We start from the raw sequence: 27,752 nt of genomic DNA, 5'->3' as shown, positions 1-27,752 counted from the left end.
CCACCCCTAGACTTGCTCACCGCCTCGAAGTCTCTGTCAGCCCGGAACGCTGAGAATCCCTCTAGCTCCACCGCCTCGTCAGGGACAGATGAAGACAGATGGGTCTCTGTGAACGCGAAGACAGCCGAGGAGTGGAAGTCGCTGTTCCTCGCAACGAGACACCGGAGTTCATCCATTTTATTGCAAAGGGAGTTCACGTTGCTCAGGAATATGCCCGGTAGTGGTGGTCGCGTCCCTCTCCGCCGTAGGCGAACCAAGCAGCCGGCTCTCCGACCTCGCTGCCTCCTGATCCACCTCACAGCTCTGGCGAAAAACGCGGTCCCCCTCACAAGCATATCCAGAATGTCCGTGGAACGGGTGAGTAGTTTGGGGAAGATGTCCGGTGGGGTTAAACCCCCGATGTGCAGTAGTACGTCCTTTGTGTACGACGTTAGGCAGGACACAGACACAGAACAGACAGAACACAACAAACTGTAACGCCATAGCAGCCATGGACCGCGCCATCTTGGATCAAGGTGAACCTCTGTCCTAGTCTCAAATCACTTACAGACTGGTACAGGTTTTGCTCAAGAATATCCCTGTATTTCGCACCATCCATCTTTCCCTCGACTCGGACCAGTTTCCCAGTCCCTGTTGCTGAAAAACAGCCCCACAGCATGATGCTGCCACCACCATGTCTCACTGTGGAGATGGTGTTCTTGGGGTGATGGGATGTGTTGGGTGTGCGCCAGACATAGCGTTTTCCTTGATGGCCAAAAAGTTCAATTTTTGTCTCATCTGACCAGAGCACTTTCCTCCATACATTTTGGGAGTCTCTGACATGCCTTTTTGCAAACTCAAAACATGCCTTCTTATTTTTTAGCGGAAAGTAATGGCTTTCTTCTGGCCACTCTTCCATAAAGCCCAGCTCTATGGAGTGTACGGCTAATTGTGGTCCTATGTCAGATACTCCAGTCTCTGCTGTGGAACTCTGCAGCTCCTCCAGGGTTACCCTTGGTCTCTGTGCTGCCTCTCTGATTAATGCCCCCCTTGCCCCGTCCGTGAGTTTTGGTGGACGGCCCTCTCTTGGCAGGTTTGTTGTGGTGCCATGTTCTTTCCATTTGATTATGATGGATTTGATGGTGCTCCTGGGGATCATCAAAGATTTGGATATTTTTTTATAACCCAACCCTGACATGTACTTCTCAACAACTTTGTCCCGGACTTGTTTGGAGAGTTCCTTGGTCTTCATGGCAGTGTTTGGGTGGTGCCTCTTGCTTTGGTATTGCAGCCTCTGGGGCCTTTCAGAAAAGGTGTGTATATACTGACAGATCATGTGACACTTAGATTGCACACAGGTAGACTTCATTTCACTACGTATGTGATTTCTGAAGGTAATTGTTTGCACCAGTACTTTTTAGGGGCTTCATAACAAAGGGGGTGAATACATATGCACATGCCAATTTTCAGTTCTTTATTTTTTTAAAATATTTTTTTATATATTTTTTTTTCATTTAATTTCTAAACTAAGACTATTTTGTGCAGATTCATCAAATAAAATTCTGATTAAAAAAACATTTAAATTACAGGTTATAATGTAACAAAATAGGTAAAAAGCCAAGGGGGGTGAATACTTTTGCAAGGCACTGTATATAAATAACAAGCATCAAAAAGGTAACATCAAAGAGAGCAGAAGGGAGGATTATATGAACTGACGTAGAGGATGGGGAGGAGTTGGCCGTAGCAAGCAAGTTTATTGTTTGTGTGGGTGGATTTGGCTAAGGGGTGTAGGATATTACATGTGTAATGATTGTGTATTATCATTCCAAACTATTCCAAACCGTGGGTGGGGGTGTGTGTGTGTGTGTGGGTGGATAGGTTGGTGGTGTGTGAGGCTATAGTATATTTTCCCAAAGCCAGGTCGCAAACCACAGTGCTGAGGGATCCAACGCTGCTGAGGAAAGGCAGGTGGAGGACACAGGAGGGCCTTCGGTGGACACCAATGCCTCTGAGGGGGGCACCGCTGAAGACACACACAGAACACAAAGCAACCCCGACAACCAGGGGCAAAGCCGGAGAACAGAGAGGAGAGAACCTGGAAGGAGGCAGCTGGTCAAATGGCCAAAGGCAAACAAGGTTGCAGTCTGGCAGAAGCTGGACAAGGACCTCAGTCTCATCCTGGATCATTCACTGCGTGGCCAGGTGGAAACCAAGCTGAACTGCATTGGAGACATCATGTATGATGAATGCAGAGGCAGATTTGGAGTGATGGCTGAAAAGCGGAGATCAGGCCCAATGCAGAAGGGGAGAAGGGAGAGAGATTGAGCAGTTGGTGAAGAGGTGGCGTCAACTCCGAAAGCAGTGGAGGAAGGCAAGTAGAGAGGAGAAAGAGGGCCTGAAGCCACTGTGGGAGGAGGTGAAGGTAAACCTTGCCAGCCTGCGAAGGGCGGAGCGCATTCGCAAACGCGGAAGGAGAAAGAGAGGAGTAACTTCTTCAAAAATCCCTTCATGTTACGGTCAGATAAGGAACCCAAGCGCAGACACAGACCAGAGACAGATGTGGGAGAATAAAGTATAATTTATTTACGGACTGAGGCAGAGAATGGCCGTAAGGCAAGCGGGGGGGGGTCAGGCGTCGGCAGGCAGGCAGGGGTCTAGGCAGGGGGAGTAGTCGGAAGGCAGGCAGGGGTCTAGGCAGGAGAAGTAGTCGGAAGGCAGGCAGGGGGAGTAGTCGGAAGGCAGGCAGGGGTCTAGGCAGGGGGAGTAGTCGGCAGACCGGCAGGGGTCTAGGCAAGGGGAGTAGTAGACTGACTGAACAGAATTCTAGTAAGGCTGGAAGCGTGACTAACAGTGGAACTGAAGCTACGATCTGGCAGTGAAGTGAAGGCTGGAACGGGTCTTTATGCAGGGCTAACGAAGTGGTCATTGTGAACAGCCGGACAAACGCACACCTGAAACCACTCCTGCCAATTAAAGGGAGAGAGAGGGAGAGAGGGAAAGAGAGAGAGAGGCACTGCCCACTACCTAGAGGTAGAGGGCGTGACACTTCAAGCATGCGAGACAGCTGCTAGAGGACAAGAGAAGCGGGAAGCTGGAGATTTCTAGACCGGAGCTAGAGAATCACTTCAGGGAGCAATACAGTGACCCAGCAAAGTCAACTCCACTGGGATCCCCTGGATATGTTCCCCGCCCAGCTCCCCCAGCTTTCCTGTTTAATGCTGCTCTCCCCAAACTCAGTGAAGTAGCAGACGTGGTCCGGAAGGCAAGAGCAGCCTCAGCCCCAGGCCCCAACGGGATACCATACAAGCTGTACAAGTACTGCCCAGGAGTCCTGAGACACCTGTGGAACCTGTTGAGAGTGGCTTGGAAGAACCAAGTCATCCCTTCAGAGTGGCAAAGAGCTGTCACAGTTTTCATCCCGAAGGAGCAGAACTCCACTACCATCAGCCAGTTTAGGAGTATAGCTCTCCTCAATGTTGAAGGGAAGATCTTCTTTTCCATCTTGGCTAAGAGGTTGACCAGCTACCTCACAAGTAACATCGACACCAGCTGCCAGAAGGCGGGTGTGCCAGGCTTCCCAGGGTGTGTGGAACACTCTGCAGTAATATGGGAGCAGATCCAAATGGCGAAAAGAGAGAGAGGTGACCTGCATGTCGTGTGGCTGGACAACCTGGTCTCACACGGCAGACGTCAGAATTCGACTTTGTCCATCGCATCCAAACGTCGAATTCTGACGGCATATACAGTTATAAACGTCGGCAGACGACGTGAGATTGGGGTAGCTCGTTCTGAAAGCGCAGGGGTGCGCCTGTTATGTGCGCCTGTCGGGGCTTCTCTCGGGATTATTCCATTTTGAATTGCACTTGCATTAATTAGTTATTCCAATTGTACTTGCATTAATTAGTTAGGCCACATTTTGAGATACAACCAACGGAGAACAGATTTTAATAACCACAGCAGAAACAATTGTCATCTTCACTGTTATAATCGCTGTTATAATCGCTGTCAATAGGCCTATCAACTAGGCTATTTTACAACCCGACGTTAGTGTCGTTGCCGATCAATGATCGACATCGTTATATGGAGAACATTTATGAAATAGCTAATGAATGTGTGTCCTTTCAGTCTGCCTCCATCCATGTGGATGAACCACCCGACCCAAAGGCCTGAGGTGTTGTAGGAGGCATGAATATGATTTAGGGGGTATTTAGTATAACAGGCTAATGGGTTTATTGTGAGTTTACTTTGATTGTTTGTTTATTGCCTTGATCACCGTATTGAGAAGTCATATGGTTATGGGGGGTGATATTGCAAGGTAATTTAAGCACCTGCGCACCTTGCATGGCGGTAGTGGAGAGAGAGGGGAGCGATGTATTTTTGTTGACCGCATTATACGCATATTCTATACGCATAGTTCGTTATTTTTCTGGTTTTGATCGCTTATGGATTATTTTTGTACGTCGCCGAGTTTGATTGTTCTATTCAATAAATGCTCTAAAACGTACTTTTCTGCTTGCGTCTCTCAGCGACTTTTTACTTTTGGCTCTATCTATCTATCTCGCTACATATAACCCTAACCCATATCCTGTCATATAAAAGTACCTTATTGAATCTCCAGGTAATGTATTTCTGACATCCATCACTTTTGCTGTCGTTAAGATACTTTCTTTTTCTGTTTTGGTAGTCTGTCCAATGTGACACTTGCCCTCCTCCTCCGGCCCTAGTTTTGGATCTAGCTTGCTGTTCATTATTTTCATGATAAAACGTCATAACATCTTCATATATACACCATACAGGCTAAATACTGATTAACAGTAGGCTACTTTGGCAAATGCCCATTGAACAGATTTATTTATTATCCTATCTTAAGAAAACTAATGTAACACTCATCTGGGGATTTACACGGCAAATCAAATGAAGAACTACAAATGCCTGATGACAGGGAGATGACGTATGACTGCTCTGATGAATCAACCCCTATTTCATTCATTTTCTCTATATAACGACGTCGATCATTGATCGGCAACGACACTATATAACAGTTTGCCTAACTGGCCATCGGATTTGGGCTCCTAATATCTAAAAAGCACTACGGTTTTCTTATTTTATCGGATTAAAGTAGCAAAGACCCGAAATTTCCATCATGACCTTAATACATTTGATTCTGAGCAAAAAACACTGGGAAAAACGGAAAAAAGGCAAGGGTACACAAGACTGTACATAATTATTTTATGAAAGAAGGAACTACCCATCCCATAAAGCATTGCGAATGATACCTTTCCAAAGCCTTTCCAGATCAACCATGATTTCCCCTTGCGATTATTTTCATTAAATGAATGAGAAACGTCCAGTATTTGACATTATATGTTTATTATCAGTGACAAGGTAGCTAACTGGCTAACAACAACAAAAATGGTCACGAAATGTCGTTATTTTAGGTTGGAAGTCTTTGGAAAGGTATCATTCGCAATGCTTTATGGGATGGGTAGTTCCTTCTTTCGTAAAATAAAATACAATTTACTTCCGGATCCGAAGCCCCCTCAAAAAAGGGGGGTCACTGTTGCGCTCTATGACAGGCAGGTTTGCTCCAAACGTCACTGGCATAAACATTGCTAGGATACAATCTTGAAGTAGGCTATCATCTGTTGTTTTTCTGTATGACCTGTATCCTCCTTGCCCATGCTCCCAGGTATCCGTGCCTCCACCAACTTCTACACTAGATGTCTGGTGATGACATCACCTGTCTACAGGTACAGAGCATTCCCCATTTACCCTAATACTAAGGCTATTTTATCTCATCTTGACTAGTCGTAGGATATGCCCCCGTTTTTTTTGCTCACGTTTCACCTCCATCAGGGGTCGTCCGGTGCTCTTCTGTATCCCTGGTCAATCACCTTGCTATTCAATTACTACCATTTTTTATTTTTTGTGGAATAATCCTGTTTTTTATTTAATAGTCTAGTTTTCATACAATATAAACTTCTGTAGCTGCTGCTGAGAATGAGATATTGCATGACATACATATCTCCCAGTGCTCTGGACCCAGTCTCATCTTTACACTATCTTATGCTGTTTTGGGGAAAAACATGCCGTTTTTATGTATGCAGTACAAATGTGTTATTTTGTGTATTTGATTATTTTTGCATAGTGCACATTAAATAAATTGCATATAATAGTTTGCAATCTGCTTTTGTTCTTTTCTCTATAGTACTGTACATTCGTCCTTTCCGGTGTTGGTAGATTGCAGTATTATTGACAAATGAAGCCAGTTAGTGATACAGGCCTGGAGCCTTAATTTAAAAAGTTTAGGCAGAGAATTCTACAGGGGAAGACCTGGTGCCATGACACGAGGCACGGGGAGTTTTAGCCTGTTCTCCCTGCGTTCGCAAGGGTTTCCCCCATAAGAACCTCACAGAGAAAAAAAACACATGAACAGGTTGCCGATGCTGACTTTGTCTTTATTTCATGGAGCTAATCCAACACCTCACATTCATCATCACTCATGTCTGGGGAGCTGTCATTCTCCTCCTCTTCCTCCTCTACTTCAAGAAGGGTGGAATCAAGTGGGTTGAAACAGTAAGTGTGACTGTAGGTTTTAAAAACCTCCGACTGCTGGTAACAAGTGGCGTGCAGTGTCCTCCTCAAGCTGCACAGCAGTCCTCCATACCCTGGAGCTGTGTGGTCTGGTGGAATATCTGCACGAAAAAATTTTTTTAAAGGAAAAAACTGTCATCATGACTACTAGAAATGACAACTCAGAAGGACTTTCAACCAAAACAAGGGCTATCACTTTACATGTCTCACCTCTAGGAGGCAGTTTGGCTTATCAGGCTACACCACCATACATTCATTGCGAATTTGCGCTTGTTAGTCATCATCAGTGGTGGATAAGAAGTGTGTGTGTGTGTGTGGATAAAGAGTAACTAACTCTATAGGCTAGACTAACAAACCTTCCAGTCTGATAAGAGTTCAGTCCCTGTTTAATTTTTGTTCACCTCAATGATTAGACCCTCATCGATTTGACTAAAAACTTAATGCGTTTTGATTGGTAAAAAATGTGATTGGCTAAAAACTAGTCTGACTCAACGGATGTAGGTTTCGGCAATAAACCTTGTCATTCTTTGTCACACTGCCCAATCAGTGGCGACGAAAAAAGTGAAAGTGAAAAAATGCATTTCATTTAAAAACACTTACTGTTGCTTTTCAAGTTTTCCACCATCCTTGCAATCGAGCCACGCAGAGTTGTTGCCATCTTCTTGAGGTATTCGCAATGCTGTGTCATTTCCTTGATCAAGATCATCTCCTCCTTCAGGCGCCGGGAGAGCATCACCGGAATGAACATCTTCCGCTTTGCATTCAAGCTGACTTCGCCTACAAATAAGTGATAATCCAAACCAGGAAATAAATTAATACTCCCTATGGAACCAGTGAATTATATCTCTAAATGTGTAATGTTGTAAATGTAAAACATCACACCTTGATGCTCCCACGGCCAGGCTAAGACATCCCCAGCATCAACAGAGTTGATGTCTATCTTTTCAGAGTCAGGGACATAGCTGTTGTACTCCAGCATTTCCTCCGCCAACTTCTTTTTTTCAGCAACTATCTTGCGTCGCAGTCGTTGCCTGCGTTTGTTGCTGTCTGAAAGGCATGGAAAAAATCAACACATTCATTTGTACTGTATATGGTGTGTAACAGTTTGCATGCATTCCATCCCCCTCCTAAGCTTGTAATAATGAGTGAGTGAAAAAAAACGGACTGAGCATGTATGTATGTATGAGCTAGACTGGTTAGACTGAACATGTATGTATGTATGAGCTAGACTGGTTAGACTGAACATGTATGTATGTATGAGCTAGACTGGTTAGACTGAACATGTATGTATGTATGAGCTAGACTGGTTAGACTGAACATGTACGTATGTATGTATGAGCTAGACTGGTTAGACTGAACATGTGTGTATGTATGAGCTAGACTGGTTAGACTGAACATGTGTGTATGTATGTATGAGCTAGACTGGTTAGACTGAACATGTATGTATGTATGTATGAGCCATTGTTTTTATTATTTTTTATTTTTTTATTTTTCACAACCATAAGAGGAACCAACGTAGGGGACACTTTAAATCTACAGCTACTATGGAAGAAGGTTCTGGATCAACCACAATGGGCCAATCACAGAGAGCCACAGTGGACAGACTCACTTTCCCTCCAAAAACCATATATAGGCCCCCCTCTTCCTGGTTTGTGTAAAATCCTCTGATGAAGGCAGTATGCCGAAACGTTAGGTTCTTTTATTGTTTTACTTATGTACACTAATTCAATGAGCTTATAGACTCTTTAATCAACTTTTATCACACAAAACCAACCTGGAACTGGACACCATTTTAATGGAATATAAATGCTCTTTCTTCCCCTCTTCAGCTGGGTTGGCCACCCAGCTTGTGGGAAGGTGAGTATGGTGGTAGAGCTCTTAAGAAGAAGAATGTTTTTTTGATGTGTGCACACACAGAAGACATAAAGAGACATCAAAGTGTGATAGTTTGAATTGTTGAGACTGATCCTAGAAAGTGAGTGGCTAGATAAGTCCAAAGTCCACTCTCCCCATTGGATGAGTTGTATTATTCATTTTAGTGTGTGTTTCTTGTTTTATGATGTTTTTATGGTGTTTTTATGGTGTTTAAATAACCTATTGTGTTTCCCCTCCCTTGATAACCCCCCTCCCTCCCTACCCCCTTCCCAGGTTAGACCAAACCTTTTTTTTCAGCAATTATATGCCTCCTCAGGGTACCGTATTGGTTTAAGAAATCATGTCTCTACGGTCATCCCACCGATATGACAGACGATCTCTCCCTCAGGGTGAGTCCACTAAGAATAGTAACATGAACGCTCCCCCTACCTCACCTGTTGATTTTGCATTGACAAAACAATACTTTAAATTGCTACAGGCCATTCATCATGAGGAGATACTTACCAATTGTAATTTGAGCTGTTCCTGCCCTCCGGGCATGGTGAAACAGGTAGCTAAATTAGCTGCTTTTATCAAGCCCTCCTCTCCCTCAGCTTCCACCACTGCAAAGGTTAAACAGAGTACAGATAGGTGGATGGAGGCCAACATGGCTATCCTCACAGAACACTATAGAGAGGTGTTAGAGATAGGCCTAGGAGTCCTTCCAGACTTTAATGAGGAGGCTTTTCTTAAAGCTATCTCATGGGCACAGACGAGGTACAAACGTAAATACACCCAGTCATCTGCTGACACACTGAAGTCAAGATTAAATAGTTTTAGAGGTTCGCTCCCTTCCCCCTCCCCTCACTCTGTTAGAGTGGAGTGCTACGAGGAGTTCCCTCACCTGCCCTTGGTTAACAACAGAGGGGGCCCAACTCCTTACATCCAGCAGGTTACAGCCCCTAAACCCCAGAGGGCCACACCAGCTAGGCCTTCATCTCAGAGGGCACCCCTGGAGCCCCTTCTATCGCCATCTACCCCTGTTTCACCCTCAAACACCTCAGAACATCCTGGTGGGTTGAGGGGATTAGATCAGGAGGCCCTCAGACCTGGTGGAACACCAGCCCAGGTTACTGTCAGACAGGTTACAGCCCGTAAACCCCAGAGGGCCACACCAGCTAGGCCTTCATCCCAGAGGTCACCCCTGGAGCCCTCTCTATGGCCACAGGTTACTGTCAGACAGGCTCCAGTGGACTCCTTCCCACCTCCACAGGCCCTTGAACAGCTAGCCAGCCCACATACTGCTGCTAGCCCAGTAGTAGAGACCACTTACGGGGAGCCAGAGCCAATAGGATGGCCTACCTTCCCTCAAGTCTCTTTTAACTTGGTAATGTCCCCATCTCAAGCAGAGATTAGCGAGACCTCCATCCCACTAGAGGAGCTCTGTAGTCCCAGTGAGGTAACATCTAGGGAGATAGTTGTTGTGGTGGAGACAGAGCATGAGGAGAGGAATGAGGTTAGGGCTACATCATCTACTACTACATGTCCTGTCTTTATTAAACACCTGGTGGTCCCATGTAGTAATTCCATCCTTCCTGCTTCCCCAGACGAGGAGCCCCCGAGACCCCCGGCGACTAGGGAACACCCCCACATGGTTGTGGCTAATGCCGGGGTGACAAATGTGATGAAAAACCATACAATCACTAAAGATGTTCCCATCACAAGTGAGGCACAATCTGAGTCCCCCACTAACACTTTTAGCAGGCGGCCATGTGGAGAGGGAATACCTGGTCGCTGGGAACCTCTTAGACATACGAACAGAAAGACTCTGGAATGGAGTCTTGAGGTTCACAAAGCAGTCCTGATAGTGGGTGATTCCAATTTGGCACGCATCCCCGTCTTTCAGGATGACAGAATACAGATAGATAGTTTCCCGGGGGCAAAATTCCACCACCTCAGGGATATTTTTGAGAAACTGGAACCCAATAACATGGCAGCAATGGTAGTGATAGCTGGAGGCTTAAACAACTGCCTTGCAAAACAACAGTGGCCTACCATCCTGAAGCAGCTACAACAGGTAGTCAAGAGTTGTGAACTTAATTAGGGGGATGTAGCATGTGGGAACTTAACTTCTCTGATAGATTAGAAAAACAGCAACAGGCCCTATTGAACCAGCTTAATCAACAGGTTAAGGCGAAATACAATTACCTACCTGCCCTAGATCAATTGGAGTTTAGAGTAGAACCCAGAGACCCAGTCCACTGGTCAGCAGAGAAGGTTTTGTGCAGATGGCTCAAGTATTTAAACTTGAGAAGGGGAGAGAGTGTACATTAACAACCCCCCTCTCCAACATAACAAATCTCTCGAGAATCTTCTCCCTGTCAGAAGCCGAAAAGGAAGTGCTAGAGAAGGGGCTAACATTCATTCCCACCCCTCAACAGGACTGCCGCACGGGCCTAAAACGAGACCTTCAGGCCTACCATCGGAGACTGAAACTACTGGATTTTTTTTAAATATGAAAGAAATTTCCCTCATGTTCCCTTTACAGAACCTTCTATCTGGGAGCCTAAATTGGATAATATCTCAGACCCTATCCAAGAGCAAGTCTGACCTAGAGGTCTCGGCTGTATCCACTCTACCAGTATACTTACTTAAAGAGGAGATAGCACAAGTCATCAGGCAAAAGTTATCTGACACACCTGAGGTTCACCTTGCACAGTGTGTGACAACCAAGGGCATAACCTATAGGAAGGGAATGATACTGGCCCACAGAGCAGCATGTGGAATGCCTGAATTTAGTGAAATTGACCAAATCTGCATTTTACATGAGTGTATTCTACATTGTCAAAGAGCTCTGTGGTTGGTACAGAGAGCATTATAGAGCCTTCGAGCTCTGCCCAGCACCCACAAGAACATTCACTCTTGTGGCACTCAGTGAACTCCTTGATACCTATCCATTGGTTGACTACAAGATTGGATCAGCCCGCATGGTGACTTTGAAAAGGCATATTGAAATAAAAGGTGTGGGGGGAGGCTTTTCCACTGAATTTGAAATCTAAAATGTATGGATGTCTGATATCTAATCTTCTTTTTTTTGTGTGTGTATGTCTGTGCACAGTAAACTGCTTTGAAGATGGGGACTCCTGTAATCCTTAAGATAATCTTGACTGATGGCAGCTCGCAAAGGTTGACTCTCTCCCATGGACTCCCCGCCTCCGTTGAAGACCTTATGGTTGAAGTGAAGAAACAGTGTGGACTTCAGGGCAATTTTCGACTCCAATTCAAGGATTCCTTGTTTGGAAATTAGTTCCTTAACCTGACTTCACTTCCAGAAGTAGAAGACAAAGGTACTCTTAAAGTCATTGATATATCAAGGCCCACCACTATGCAGCATGATGAGTGGTCTACTGTTCTGAATCCTGTCCTTCAACCTCAAGCTTTCAGTACTTCCTCTGTACACGACTCTTCGTCCCTGTCAGATGGATCTGTGGATACAGATATACTGTCATCGAGTGACTCAACGAGTTCACGGTCCTCTTGGCCTGTTTTTTTTCATGTGCCTAAGTTCTCTTATGATGCCGAATTAAAACTTCAGCAGGCAAGTTTAGCTTACTGTATATTCAGAATGGCACTGTACATATTCCAGATCCCAAGTTGAAGTCTGCCATCCTTGATGGTTTATTGCGGGAAATAGTGCAGTACAAAGTCTATGTCAGTGATAAAGAGATGGAACAGGTAGCACAGCGTCTTATCAAGACGCATCCATGTTTAGCTGAGAAGGGGTCCTGCACTGGATACGGCGGATGGAAGTCAAGTTCAAAGTATAAACTATCCAACTACCGCACGGAACTGAGAAAACTGGGCTGCCCAGAGGTGACCGTAAACTCCCTAAAAAACAAACCTGCAGGAAAACGCAGTGCAGCCTTCGGAATAAAAAAGGCAAAGAGAGCAGAAGTAAATTTTTGCCCGACATACCCAATAGCAGAAACCGAGGAGAGTCTGGAGGCAATGCAGAAAGCTCTACTCCTAGATGTAAAGAAGAGGAACAACAGGGAGGTTGTGAAAGTAAAGATGGAAAAGACCTTCGCACACAGAAGGCATGAAGTTGTGCGTGATGCCCCAATGGTGGCCTTTCATGGCAAGGTGGCCTGCTCTGTTTGAAGTTAGTGAGGTAAGGCGTATCATGCTGGGTTTTTCGTCTTGGATTTGCTGTTGATAAAATAAAAGTATAGAGGACACTGGTAAATTGCTAATATACCTAATTGTATATTACCAGTCTGTGCTTTCTCTTCCTCCTAGGCTGCCCTGGTTTGCTGTATGGTGATGGTGGCTTTCTCCCTGATGTTTGCCGTTCAAACCAATTTCCTTTGTGCGTTCTACCCGTTTTCAGATCAACGCTGAATTCAAGAGAATCACCACCTTCCCACTACAGTCCAAGTTCCTGTCTCAGCTGGACCTCCATTCTGACAACCTGGTGAAGCTGTTCCACCAGAGGGGAGGACAGCTTGGGGAAAAACTAAAAAGAAACATGGCACCAATGGCTGACGAAAGTGATACAGGGGTCCCACAGTCATGAAAAATCTTCAATTGTTTTTGGAAAATATTATGATTTTTTATATGTCTGGAAAGGTTATGGAACATTATACAACACCTAGTTCCGACCCCGCATTGTGATTGGCCAAGACACATTCCAAGCCGTGCCAATAACCACTGTATACCAACGGGCAAATCACCAGTTAAGGTATCATTCCGCACACGCTGTGTTAAGTTGCTATAGCAACGGTAAACAATAGAGAACTATTTCAGATTGTGGATGGCTGAAAGCAATGCGATTTAGCAAAATTTAACAGTACAAACCCATCTTTTTCAAAAATATATTTAACGACAGTGCAGTGCGGCACTCCACTTTGCATTGTGCCTATAAACGCACCTCAGCCGTGCCAATAACCACGGTAAAGCATGACCTCAAGTCTGTTACTGCTTAATTGTAGAATGTTTTATTTGCTACAAAATGTATTGGCAAGAAAGGCATACACATTGTATGGAAAGCCAGGGAGGCCATGAGTCATTTTTTTTCCCCTTCCACTATTTGTGCATCTATGTCTCAGGTTTTACTTTTCCTCTTATCTTTATATAATTTGTCGACCTCCTCTTTCTTTCTCTTTCCTGTCAATCTCCTTCCTACATGATTTGGAGCTCACAGCAAGGCTTGTACCATCGTAAGAATCACTGGTGTTATATTCTCAGAGAAATATGTACCCATATGACTGTTTACATCAGTAGTTGACTTTAAAATAAAGCACAGGGGCTGAATTAAGACACTAATCAAGAAAATGTCCTTTCAGAGTGATGATGTAAATGCTGGACGAGAGTGCATCCTGAAGGGAGTCTCTATCTACATGGGTGAAGATCCAGAAACCCTTGTGCAGGAATATGTGGTATGTACATGAATCAGTGCTTATCTTTTCCCTTTATCTTCCACTCTTCTCTTGTTTTCCTACTTGATCACGTGGGTCACTTGGGCTGAAACGATTAATTGATTTTAACTTTCACCTTACCTTATCTACATCAAAAATGTCACTGTCTGCCCAATTTAATATTTATTTATTATTTTCTTGATAGGGTTTGGTTAATAGGTCTTATTTACCTACCTTTATTTACTTACCGTTGTCTGTTTTGTACAGGGCATGGATGAAAACGCCATCTTAGAAGACACCACTGTGGGGATTTGACACCACTGTGGGGATTTATGTTCTTAAAGAACATGCTTCAAGTGATGAACCACAGGACATTGGAATTGTCCTTGAAGGCGTCAAGGTGTTGCAAGATCTGGATAATGTAGCATTAGCTGCTGCTATGCTGTTCGGACTGATGTATGCCCTGAACCTCAGCTACCCTGCAGACCTCCGCTACACCTTTGAGGTAGTCCAAAAGATCTTCATGGAACTGGAAGGACGTCAACTTTCAAACAAAGCACTCACTCTAAAAAACAGGCTCCTTCAGTGAAAGTCAGAGAGACTTTAAAAACAGATGCAGTATTGTATTTGCTCTTGTTAATGCACTGTTTGTGGTACCAGTTCACAATATTTTGTATTTGGCTATTTGCACTTTCTTACATGATTGTGATGTGTTTTAGTGCCGTGATTGTTACATGTAGTCCATTATAGAGCAATTCCTGTTACACTCTTGTTGGACATTTGGTGCTCTCAGTTCATTCTCTATTATAGAGCCTGTACCCCCTGTATTTGTCTATTTTCACTTTTTTTTCATGATTGTGACGTGTTAAAAAACAGGCTCTCTCAGTGAAAGTCAGAGACTGCACATCAGACACAGTCCATACATGTAGTCCATTATAGAGCAATTCCTGTTACACTCTTGTTGGACATTTGGTGCTCAGTTCATTCTCTATTATAGAGCCTGTACCCCCTCTCTCTCGCTCGTGCATCGTCCATTATAGAGCAAATCCTCTGTCTTTCTCTGAACATCACTTTAAAAACAGCTGCAGTATTGTATTTGCTCTTGTTAATGCACTGTTTGTGGTACCAGTTCACAATATTTTGTATTTGTCTATTTGCACTTTTTTTTCATGATTGTGACGTGTTAAAAAACAGGCTCTCAGTGAAAGTCAGAGACATGTAGTCCATTATAGAGCAACCCGGTAAAATAGACCAAGAATTGTGCCTGGCACATAGACCAGGAACCGCGCCTTTTCGTTGGTACTACTGACTGCCGAACGACTGCCGACCAAAGCAGAATGACACCAAGCACTACTGAAAAAAAGACATGTTGAAGCTTGTTTAAGGTTTGCCAAACAACATTTGGACAACTAATGGGAGCTAGTACTCTGGTCAGATGAGACCAGAATTTAGTTTTTTGGCTGTCACACAACACACCATGTTTGGAGGAGAAATGGCACTGCACATCATCCGAATAACACTATACCAACAGTGAAGTTTGGAGGTGGAAGTATCATGGTGTGGGGCTGTTTCTCCTCTCGTGGTACTGGCAGACTTCATATCATTGAAGGAACAATGAATGGAGAGCCATGTACAGAGAGATTCTTGAGATGAACCTGCTGCCATCCACCAGGATGCTGAGGATGAGACGTGGGTGGACCTTCCAGCAGGACAACGATCCAAAGCAGACAGCAAAGGAAACTCGCAATTGGTTTCAGAGAAAGAAAATCAACTTCTGAATGGCCCAGTCAATCAACAGATTAAACCCAATTGAACATTTGTGGAAGCATCTGAAGATCCAGATTCACAAGAGGGCCCCCCGCAATCTTCAAGATTTAAAGACAATCTGTTTAGAGGAATGGGCCAGAATCACACCTGAATACTGCGGGTGATTAGTTACTTCATACAGAAAGCACCTTGAAGCTGTCATTACAAACAAAGGCTTCTCCACTAAGTATTGAATTAATTTCAGTTAGTGTGTTCAATATTGTTTTCCTGTTTCATTCCACATAACTTTATTTACGTTTGGACTTTAATGTTTAGATTTTTTGTCTGGATTGTTTGAGTTAATACCAAAGTCTGGTGCAAATTTCACTTGAATAGGCTCATTGGAAATACATTTACTGGACAAAATGTTGATGTGTTCAATACTTATTTCCCCCACTGTATATATTTTATTTATTTATTAATTTTATCATCACCCACACTGTAGGGGAAACAACAGGACAAACCATGTTCATGGGTGGTCAACTGCCACCCCCTGGCCCAGTGTAGAACCGCCACTGTCCTGGAGTAAGATTAGAAATACAATTTGCAACAATTGTACAAGGAAATACTAGTAAATATCCATAAGCAATATGTAGCCATCACAGAATGAAAGTCTTTAACAAAAACGATCAGCGATCAAGAAATGAGACCCCTTCAAAGAAACATTTCATTTAGGAATGCTGCTTTAGTCCTGAATGCTGCTTTCGTCCTGCTGCTTTAGTCCTGCCAAAGGCTTTTCTCAAATGGAGTGTCACATGTCCTACCTGACACTTGGTTTGTATGAATGACTCTTTACTCTTATACTCTTTACTCTACTCTTATAAATGAATGGACACATGGAAGTCTGATGTCACCTGATTCATGTCAATAGTACCTTATGTCACTAATCCGCCAATAAAATGTGTACTTTCTCCTGCCGTTGGTCTGTCCACGCACAGAACTGCTCAGTATTCCCTTCTGTCTAGAACAACGGGAGACGGGAACAGCTGGGTTACCAAGACAAGAAGCACAGGAGAACACGCTTCAGCCCTCAGCCAGAGACCATCAATGCCAGCTATGTCTGTTCCGTCTCTGCTGCCAGAAACAAGTTTCAAGAATTATTGTTACGTCACATTATATAAGTGTAAGAGACTAACATTCTTTGGCTTCAGTTGCTTATTGCCGTGCAATAAAATATTTTTGGGGTGAAATACAGTGTAGAATTTTTTGGGTGAAATACAGTGTATACTACCAAGATGTCTGTTTCCCTAGAAACCTGGGCACCAGGAAGCAGCATAACTGTTTGCAGAGCTGAGGGCCGAGGCCTCTCCTGAGTCACCGCCTGGTTGGTAATGTGATGCAGTTGCATCACCGGCTTGTCAAGTACTGAACTCAAGTGCGTTGCTCAATCTACCCATGGGCATAACACCCACTCTTGACAACGCAGGCAGCGGCACGCCTCTGAATGCAACTGAAGCATTTGAGATGAGAAGGGGCGACTTGGGGCGACCCAGGAAGAACCGGGGCGCAGACTTTTAAACAGCCTCTGTTTACAGCTCAGAAACACAGTAGAGTAGTGTTCCATTAAGAACAGCAGTGTTCCATTAAGAACAGTAGTGTTCCATTAACAAGGGAAATAAATCCCTATCAACCCTGGATGTCTACGAGCAATAAACGCTGTAATTCAATTTGATACAAGCAATACCGTGTAACACCATTTTAGTTTCTTTTATAGAACTTCCATTAAATGACACGTTCATTGTATCATTCATACTCTCTTTGTAAGGCACCATACTCCTTAACACCGGTTTCTCACCATTTCACTTGAGAATTACAGTACAGTTGCATTCACAGCAGACTCCTGAATCTACATTAGCAGTGCGTGTATGGCCTCTCTAAGGGTTATAACTACTCTGGAAGAAAGCTGTCTGAAAGTTGTCCCTCAGGAGATGATTTTAAAAAAATATAATAAATTATTTTACTGTCAGTGAATGCTAGAATATTGGCTGTCTGTTTGAGTAGTGTCCAGCTTCCGCATCAACTATTGTCAAAAGCACCTGTCATGTCCTACTGTAAAAAATACCACAGCCCCTGTTATACCAGATTACCATTTTGCTACCTACTAGCACAGTTAGCATTGGAAACCTAAACCTATTTCATAAGATCTAGCATAGCTATTGCATTGGAATGCAAAACGAATGAAGCATCATTTCTCATAAGCAGTTTGTGTTCCTCTCAATGCCATCTATTATGCCAATCACAAAGGGATTCAAATCACTTTTGCAACAATGTTCCAGTCAAATTTCTTCTTGTCAACATTATGAATACAACTTGTTCACACTTGGAAAAGGATTCCACTATTCTGAGCTAATGGAAAACAAGATAAATTGGTTGACACAGAATTCATTCCTCTATAAATACATGCCGGTATGTATCCTCCTTATTTGCATAATAGCAGTGGTGTTTCCTGCTCAAAGACATGAGGACAAACCAGAGGTAAACACACTTCTCTCTTGCTCATTATAGTGAAGTGTGGATGTACCTAACTCAGTACAGGATGTATTCCCTTCTTTTCGTCTCTAAGTTGTGACAGGATCTGGTAAAGTAGGGCAAGGTCATTTTTCAGTTCCAGATTATGAAAGTGCACATTGAAAATAGAAGAAGATATTCTTATGTGAATGCTGGTTCCCCTCAAACCCCTCAAACCAAATACAGGAGAAAAACGCTCTGAATTGCATTTGCTACCATCGCGTTGGTAACTAAGTAGGAGCTAAGACATCACATCGCTATGAACATCTAGCTGGATGTTTAGCACATCACAACCTGCTGAGAGAACATCAACATGCTAAAAACACACAACTAGATGATCACACAGTCCTTGCTTTTGAACACGTCCTAAAACGTAACTTTACAAGCCATGTATCCCTATCCCAGTAGCCTACAGCAGACTATAGAGTGAATCAAATTCAAGTATTTAATGAAATAGTAACAGTAAAACTGTTTGTTATATCGAGTGGGCTCTTCAACACTTCAACTTTCGTAATATGCAAAAAAACTGAAAACACATTTAAAAATGTACGAGAATTGAGAATTGCTGAGATCCGGACCTTTTCAGCAGACTGTGTCTACATGGTGTAAGCAGAGCAGAGCTGTATACGAGGCAGACAGGAAAACTACATGGAAGATGGAAGTGCTTCTCCAGCTTAGTCAACCAGACATAAGAGGACCTCTTAGAGACGCAGTCACAAGAAACTGAAGACCGTCTCTGGGCAGCTTCAGATCATCTGCTCTGAGCATACCGGCAAAAGGTGGGCAAATGCATTTTCAGACTGTAAGGTTTTGAAATACAATTTTTGTTTCAGAAAATAGTTTACAAGAGTACTTTGGAGGGTTGTAGCTATCTTGTGATCCCAAAGGTAAGGAGAGTTATGTTTTTGTCTCCACTTTTTTTTCTGTATTATTTTTCTTTATTAAGTTGTCTTCAACTAAAAATGTAAATAATAGAGCTTATGTATGCATGTATGAATGTTATGCATTGAAATGATGAGCATGTCATTTTTATTTTCTTACTATGCTCCTCTTGCTGTATTTTTAATAATGTATGTAAAGCACTTTGAATTGCCCCTGTTGTATGAAATGTGCTATACAAATGAACCTGCCTTGCCTGTATACGCCATTTAGCTGACGCTTTTATCGAAAGCGACTTACTTTCATCGCAGTGAGTGCATACGTTTGTCAGTATATATGGTCCCAGCGGGAATCGAAAACACAACCTAAGCGTGGTTATTAGAGCTGTGCTCTACCGACTGGGCCACACCAGAGGACCTCACCGGTCCTAGAGCTGTCTGTCTTCCTGTATGACGAGGCTGGAGCGCTGGTCCACCTGCCTCTGGTGAAGAGGCCTGGCGGACTCTGACTGACACCTGGCTGACACCTGACTGACACCTGACTGACACCTGACTGACACCTGACTGACACCTGGCTGACACCTGGCTGACACCTGGCTGACACCTGATTGACACCTGGCTGACACCTGGCTGACACCGGACTGACACCTGGCTGACACCTGGCTGACACCTGGCTGACACCTGACTGACACCTGACTGACACCTGACTGACACCTGACTTTTGTGTTTTCTTGTTTACACAGTGAACTCACTTTTTGCTTTAACAAAAAATTAAAGATGTATCTGTTTACATACAGGATATCCTGAAAACAATTAGGTGTTTCTCACTGGAGAATTGAGCTATCTTGTGATCCCAAAGGTAAGGAGAGTTATGTTTTTGTCTTCACTTTTCTTTCTGTATTATTTTTCTTTATTTCGTTATTAAGTTGTCTTCAACTAAAAATGTAAATAATAGAGCTTATGTATGCATGTATGAATGTTATGGAAGTGTATTTAAGTGTTTAAGATTAAAAATTGTTTATGGTATGAGGACCCCAGGAAGAATAGCTACTGCATATTTGCTGTATCTAATGATGGATCCAAAAAACAAAACAAAAAACAAACATCACATGCAACCATGTGACAACTGAGTTGAAGGATTGACTGTTGTTTTTAAATGAACTTGACAGTCTGACTTCTGAAATGTAAGATGGTTAAAGATAAGTTGTGGTGAGATTTGATCTGGGAGAGCTGCCTGCTTTCTGTTGCAGCATCAACGCCATGGCTGTTGGACTGAACCTGAGCTATGCTATCGTATCCTGCATGATCATAGCATGTTCTTCTAGTGAAAAGGCAAGAATCACCAAACGTAAGTCAGCTCTCCATCTTCCTCTGCTTCTTATTATCCCATGCCTGCATTACATGTTTCTATGTACAGACAAGACATTTCTATCGTCCACTTTTGACTGAAAAAGTTTGTAGACTTGTAGTTTGTCTATATATCGAATACCTACATTTACATTTAGTAAATGTCATTTAGCCAAAGCTTTTATCCAAAGTAGTACAGTACAATAGGTGAATGGACTATATATCAGTCATTGTAAGTAAAACCTTTGGGTTAGGGATGACTGAGACTTGTGTGACTGCTACAAAGTCATGTTACGTTATGTTAACACATGTTAAAGTGATCACCATGGCAGGTTGCCCTACAGAAGTTGAGTAATTGAGTAATTGAATTCTCCCTGTTTGAGTGCATTTGGTTGTTCCTCTCTTCCGGTATTATATAACGTTGTTCTGTGACTTTTTGTTGTTGTTGTTGTTGTTGTTTATGACATGTTTTGTGAACTCATTGCATGATACAGTACATTCTCCAGGTTTTGAGCAGCGCCGGTATCTCCACATTGGTGAAAACGCAGAAATATCCATCTCACAGCCCAGCTACCATGTCTGAAGCCAAGTCCACAGAGTCCCTGGGTTCACAGCAGGGTCCAGAGATGGTGGCAGTGAAGTTGGAGGACTGCAGTCCACCACTGGAACATAATGTGTTAGTGAAAGAGGAAGAAGAAGAAATGATGGTGGCTGGAAGAGAGGAAGAGGAGGAAAAAGCTTTGAGGGTGAAAGAAGAAATAGAAGAGGAAGTGGAGGAGAAAGATTGAAAGATAGCACGGTGAGCAGCAGCAGCAACAGCAGCACCACGGGCTGGGACCAGCTCAGCAAAACCAACCTGTACATCCGCGGGTTGCCCCCGGCAACCACCGACCTGGATCTAGTCAAACTCTGCCAGCCGTATCGGCTAAGGCCATCCTTGATAAGACAACAAATAAATGTAAAGGCTATGGGTTTGTGGACTTTGACAGTCCAGCAGCAGCCCTGAAGGCAGTCCATGCCCTGAAGACGAGTGGAATACAAGCTCAGATGGCTAAGCAGCAGGAGCAGGACCCTACCAACCTCTACATCTCCAACCTGCCCCTGTCAGTGGACGAGCAGGAGCTGGAGAGCCTGCTGAGGCCCTTCGGCCAGGTCATCTCCACCCGCGTCCTCAGGGACTACAGTGGGAACAGCAGAGGGGTGGGCTTCGCCAGGATGGAGTCCACAGAGAAGTGCAACGCAGTGATCTCCCACTTCAATGGGAAGTTTATCAAGATGGTGCCAGGAACTTTGGCGCCCCCTGAGCCCCTGCTCTGTAAGTTTGCTGATGGTCAGAGGAAGAGGCACAGTCACAGTCCGTTTGTCCCCAACGGACGGACATGGCCCAGGGAGGCGGAGCTGCGACTGGGTGGGATGACTCTGGCCTATGATCCATCCTCAGCCGCTATGCAGAATGGGTATTACGCGTCTCCGTACACCCTGACTAACAGGATGATGGCTCAGACGGCCATGTCTCCTTATATGTCTCCTGTCTCCACCTACCAGGTGCAGAATCATTCTTGGATGGCCCATCAGCCTTACATTATGCAACACCCGGCAGCTGTGATGTCGCCCTCTGTGGACCACACCATGTCAATGCAGCCTACCGCCATGATGACACAGCAGATGGGCCATCTCTCACTGGGGAACAGCGGCGCGTACATTCCTGCTAACACAGCCATGCAAGGAGCCTACATCCCCCAGTATTCCCACATGCAGGCTGCTGCTGAAAACGGCACGCAGCAGCAGGTGGATTCGTCCAACAATTCCTCTCCATATATTCAACAAAGCAAGTAATGAGCAGATGACCTCAGTGAGCCCTAATGGATGCTGTGGGCGATGACAGATGATGTCACATTGAGGGCAGTCTCAGCCGCTGTTGATGGACCAGACCCGGGACCCTCTTTTGCAGCTTCAACCAAACATCTGTGGAAGACGGAGTCAACAGAAACTACTACGGCGGAGGATGGAAAAAGGTGTAAATGGACTAAACGAATTATTCCCAAAAAAGAAAGATACAGAAAAATAGGTAGACGAAAGACGTGTATTTTCTACCAAGGATTCTCAAGTTGATGCAATGGGACACGTAGGCCTACCGCGTGATGTGATATTGAAAATGCATGCGATTGAAAGTTTGTTTTTTTCTATAAAAGATTTCAATGATTTTTACAGGTAGTTTATTAGTCAGATATATGAAAAAAAATATGTTGCTTGCAATGAGTGTTCATTTGGTGAGATGTTACTGGTTTTATTTTGGTCTTAAGCAACCAACCTGTACATCCGCGGGTTGCCCCCGGCAACCACCGACCTGGATCTAGTCAAACTCTGCCAGCCGTATGGCAAGATCGTATCGGCTAAGGCCATCCTTGATAAGACAACAAATAAATGTAAAGGCTATGGGTTTGTGGACTTTGACAGTCCAGCAGCAGCCCTGAAGGCAGTCCATGCCCTGAAGACGAGTGGAATAGTGAGTCCGTCGAGGTCGCCAGCTTGTAAGGTAACGTCTCTATGACCATATAAGGACAGACAGCAAGGTAACGTCTCTATGACCATAATATTATATTATAAGGACAGAAGACTTCCGACAGGGCCGTTTTGAGCAGCGCCGGTATCTCCACATTGGTGAAAACGCAGAAATATCCATCTCACAGCCCAACTACCATGTCTGAAGCCAAGTCCACAGAGTCCCTGGGTTCACAGCAGGGTCCAGAGATGGTGGCAGTGAAGTTGGAGGACTGCAGTCAACCACTGGAACATAATGTGTTAGTGAAAGAGGAAGAAGAAGAAATGATGGTGGCTGGAAGAGAGGAAGAGGAGGAAAAAGCTTTGATGGTGAAAGAAGAAATAGAAGAGGAAGTGGAGGAGAAAGATTGAAAGATAGCACGGTGAGCAGCAGCAGCAACAGCAGCACCACGGGCTGGGACCAGCTCAGCAAAACCAACCTGTACATCCGCGGGTTGCCCCCGGCAACCACCGACCTGGATCTCGTCAAACTCTGCCAGCCGTATGGCAAGATCGTATCGGCTAAGGCCATCCTTGATAAGACAACAAATAAATGTAAGTCCAGCAGCAGTCCAGCAGCAGCCCTGAAGGCAGTCCATGCCCTGAAGACGAGTGGAATACAAGCTCAGATGGCTAAGCAGCAGGAGCAGGACCCTACCAACCTCTACATCTCCAACCTGCCCCTGTCAGTGGACGAGCAGGAGCTGGAGAGCCTGCTGAGGCCCTTCGGCCAGGTCATCTCCACCCGCGTCCTCAGGGACTACAGTGGGAACAGCAGAGGGGTGGGCTTCGCCAGGATGGAGTCCACAGAGAAGTGCAACGCAGTGATCTCCCACTTCAATGGGAAGTTTATCAAGATGGTGCCAGGAACTTTGGCGCCCCCTGAGCCCCTGCTCTGTAAGTTTGCTTATGGTCAGAGGAAGAGGCACAGTCACAGTCCGTTTGTCCCCAACGGACGGACATGGCCCAGGGAGGCGGAGCTGCGACTGGGTGGGATGATTCTGGCCTATGATCCATCCTCAGCCGCTATGCAGAATGGGTATTACGCGTCTCCGTACACCCTGACTAACAGGATGATGGCTCAGACGGCCATGTCTCCTTATATGTCTCCTGTCTCCACCTACCAGGTGCAGAATCATTCTTGGATGGCCCATCAGCCTTACATTATGCAACACCCGGCAGCTGTGATGTCGCCCTCTGTGGACCACACCATGTCAATGCAGCCTACCGCCATGATGACACAGCAGATGGGCCATCTCTCACTGGGGAACAGCGGCGCGTACATTCCTGCTAACACAGCCATGCAAGGAGCCTACATCCCCCAGTATTCCCACATGCAGGCTGCTGCTGAAAACGGCACGCAGCAGCAGGTGGATTCGTCCAACAATTCCTCTCCATATATTCAACAAAGCAAGTAATGAGCAGATGACCTCAGTGAGCCCTAATGGATGCTGTGGGCGATGACAGATGATGTCACATTGAGGGCAGTCTCAGCCGCTGTTGATGGACCAGACCCGGGACCCTCTTTTGCAGCTTCAACCAAACATCTGTGGAAGACGGAGTCAACAGAAACTACTACGGCGGAGGATGGAAAAAGGTGTAAATGGACTAAACGAATTATTCCCAAAAAAGAAAGATACAGAAAAATAGGTAGACGAAAGACGTGTATTTTCTACCAAGGATTCTCAAGTTGATGCAATGGGACACGTAGGCCTACCGCGTGATGTGATATTGAAAATGCATGCGATTGAAAGTTTGTTTTTTTCTATAAAAGATTTCAATGATTTTTACAGGTAGTTTATTAGTCAGATATATGAAAAAAAATATGTTGCTTGCAATGAGTGTTCATTTGGTGAGATGTAACTGGTTTTATTTTGGTCTTAAGCAACCAACCTGTACATCCGCGGGTTGCCCCCGGCAACCACCGACCTGGATCTAGTCAAACTCTGCCAGCCGTATGGCAAGATCGTATCGGCTAAGGCCATCCTTGATAAGACAACAAATAAATGTAAAGGCTATGGGTTTGTGGACTTTGACAGTCCAGCAGCAGCCCTGAAGGCAGTCCATGCCCTGAAGACGAGTGGAATAGTGAGTCCGTCGAGGTCGCCAGCTTGTAAGGTAACGTCTCTATGACCATATAAGGACAGACAGCAAGGTAACATCTCTATGACCATAATATTATATTATAAGGACAGAAGACTTCCGACAGGGCCGTTTTGAGCAGCGCCGGTATCTCCACATTGGTGAAAACGCAGAAATATCCATCTCACAGCCCAACTACCATGTCTGAAGCCAAGTCCACAGAGTCCCTGGGTTCACAGCAGGGTCCAGAGATGGTGGCAGTAAAGTTGGAGGACTGCAGTCAACCACTGGAACATAATGTGTTAGTGAAAGAGGAAGAAGAAGAAATGATGGTGGCTGGAAGAGAGGAAGAGGAGGAAAAAGCTTTGATGGTGAAAGAAGAAATAGAAGAGGAAGTGGAGGAGAAAGATTGAAAGATAGCACGGTGAGCAGCAGCAGCAACAGCAGCACCACGGGCTGGGACCAGCTCAGCAAAACCAACCTGTACATCCGCGGGTTGCCCCCGGCAACCACCGACCTGGATCTAGTCAAACTCTGCCAGCCGTATGGCAAGATCGTATCGGCTAAGGCCATCCTTGATAAGACAACAAATAAATGTAAAGGCTATGGGTTTGTGGACTTTGACAGTCCAGCAGCAGCCCTGAAGGCAGTCCATGCCCTGAAGACGAGTGGAATAGTGAGTCCGTCGAGGTCGCCAGCTTGTAAGGTAACGTCTCTATGACCATATAAGGACAGACAGCAAGGTAACGTCTCTATGACCATAATATTATATTATAAGGACAGAAGACTTCCGACAGGGCCGTTTTGAGCAGCGCCGGTATCTCCACATTGGTGAAAACGCAGAAATATCCATCTCACAGCCCAACTACCATGTCTGAAGCCAAGTCCACAGAGTCCCTGGGTTCACAGCAGGGTCCAGAGATGGTGGCAGTGAAGTTGGAGGACTGCAGTCAACCACTGGAACATAATGTGAGTACATAAATGTAAGTCCAGCAGCAGTCCAGCAGCAGCCCTGAAGGCAGTCCATGCCCTGAAGACGAGTGGAATACAAGCTCAGATGGCTAAGCAGCAGGAGCAGGACCCTACCAACCTCTACATCTCCAACCTGCCCCTGTCAGTGGACGAGCAGGAGCTGGAGAGCCTGCTGAGGCCCTTCGGCCAGGTCATCTCCACCCGCGTCCTCAGGGACTACAGTGGGAACAGCAGAGGGGTGGGCTTCGCCAGGATGGAGTCCACAGAGAAGTGCAACGCAGTGATCTCCCACTTCAATGGGAAGTTTATCAAGATGGTGCCAGGAACTTTGGCGCCCCCTGAGCCCCTGCTCTGTAAGTTTGCTGATGGTCAGAGGAAGAGGCACAGTCACAGTCCGTTTGTCCCCAACGGACGGACATGGCCCAGGGAGGCGGAGCTGCGACTGGGTGGGATGACTCTGGCCTATGATCCATCCTCAGCCGCTATGCAGAATGGGTATTACGCGTCTCCGTACACCCTGACTAACAGGATGATGGCTCAGACGGCCATGTCTCCTTATATGTCTCCTGTCTCCTGTCTCCACCTACCAGGTGCAGAATCATTCTTGGATGGCCCATCAGCCTTACATTATGCAACACCCGGCAGCTGTGATGTCGCCCTCTGTGGACCACACCATGTCAATGCAGCCTACCGCCATGATGACACAGCAGCTGGGCCATCTCTCACTGGGGAACAGCGGCGCGTACATTCCTGCTAACACAGCAATGCAAGGAGCCTACATCCCCCCAGTATTCCCACATGCAGGCTGCTGCTGAAAACGGCACGCAGCAGCAGGTGGATTCGTCCAACAATTCCTCTCCATATAGTCAACAAAGCAAGTAGCAGTTTTGGGCCGAGCCGACCGGCAAAATAAAAAAAAAATAGCTACCATCGAACGGCCCATAAATCGAAAGCTACCATTGAACGGCCCATAAAAAACCGGATAAGTGGTTGTTGAAGATCACTCCACGGTTCTTGCCACCAGAGGGAGGCATCGAGCAGTCCACCCTGCCACAGGTCATTATAACAAATCACAGATGTTAGCATGATAGAAGAACCAACTGATGTAGGCTGCTGTATTTTTTACTTACACCTCCCAGCATGTCTTTTAGTTTCCACTTCCTATTCTTATCCATTTTAATGTCAGATTGAGTTTTTGTTTGAATTTGTGAAAGCTAAGTGGACTACTGACATGGTTTTCTAACATTTACACTGTGATGTTTTTTTTGTTGAGTTATGAATAAAAATTCTATCTTCTAAAGTTTGTTCTCAAATTGTATATCATTCTCTCAACAGATTGTATATACATACGTATATATTTTGGATAATCTCAGTTTAATGATGCATACTTAGAATACATTAAAAAATCCAGTGGGCGTACTGCACCGAAAAACAGATTATGAGATTTGTCAGAGGGTTTATTAAATTGTCTTAATGGAGATCTAAAAACTGGCCATTACAATGCATTTATAATAATGCAATATTGATAGGGCATCTATTTGGGATTAAGCCTAATTTACCTCAAAGCCTGGGTATATCTCTCGCCAAAAGGAGATAATGGTGGCCTACTACCGCGGCGCAGTGGAGAGCATCCTCACCTACGGCATCTGCAACTGGTTCTCCAGCTGCACAACCGCGGAGAGAACCCTCCCCTCTCTGGAAGAGCTGTACAACACACGCTGTCTCAGGAAGGCCTCCAAGATCTCCAGAGACCCAACCCACCCTGGGTACGAAC

The 27,752-nt window shown here is 44.9% G+C and overlaps 1 protein-coding gene and 2 pseudogenes across 3 annotated transcripts; all 3 read left to right on the top strand.

Moving 5' to 3' along the window:
• The first annotated feature begins 490 nt into the window (after positions 1-490).
• LOC308151734 (RNA-binding motif, single-stranded-interacting protein 1-like) lies at positions 491-22,219 on the top strand (annotated as a pseudogene). The gene is made up of 4 exons: positions 491-515; positions 3,183-3,668; positions 5,669-5,729; positions 21,146-22,219. The product of its transcript is annotated as an RNA-binding motif, single-stranded-interacting protein 1-like (transcript).
• A 1,082-nt stretch (positions 22,220-23,301) lies between these two features.
• LOC308151733 (RNA-binding motif, single-stranded-interacting protein 1-like) lies at positions 23,302-24,342 on the top strand (the record flags this gene model as incomplete). Its single annotated transcript, XM_080524644.1, has 1 exon — positions 23,302-24,342. A coding segment is annotated over one exon (1,041 nt), but the record flags the coding sequence as incomplete, so codon positions are not given.
• A 7-nt stretch (positions 24,343-24,349) lies between these two features.
• Positions 24,350-26,860, top strand: LOC308151732 (RNA-binding motif, single-stranded-interacting protein 1-like; annotated as a pseudogene). Its single transcript has 4 exons — positions 24,350-24,377; positions 24,810-25,026; positions 25,439-25,712; positions 26,043-26,860. The product of its transcript is annotated as an RNA-binding motif, single-stranded-interacting protein 1-like (transcript).
• The last annotated feature ends 892 nt before the right edge of the window (positions 26,861-27,752 follow it).

This window comes from Nansenia antarctica (assembly GCF_963989245.1).
Source record: "Nansenia antarctica genome assembly, chromosome: 2".
Lineage (NCBI taxonomy): Eukaryota > Metazoa > Chordata > Actinopteri > Argentiniformes > Microstomatidae > Nansenia > Nansenia antarctica.
Note: the sequence above shows the minus strand (reverse complement) of the source record. Positions and strands in the feature narration are given on the sequence as shown.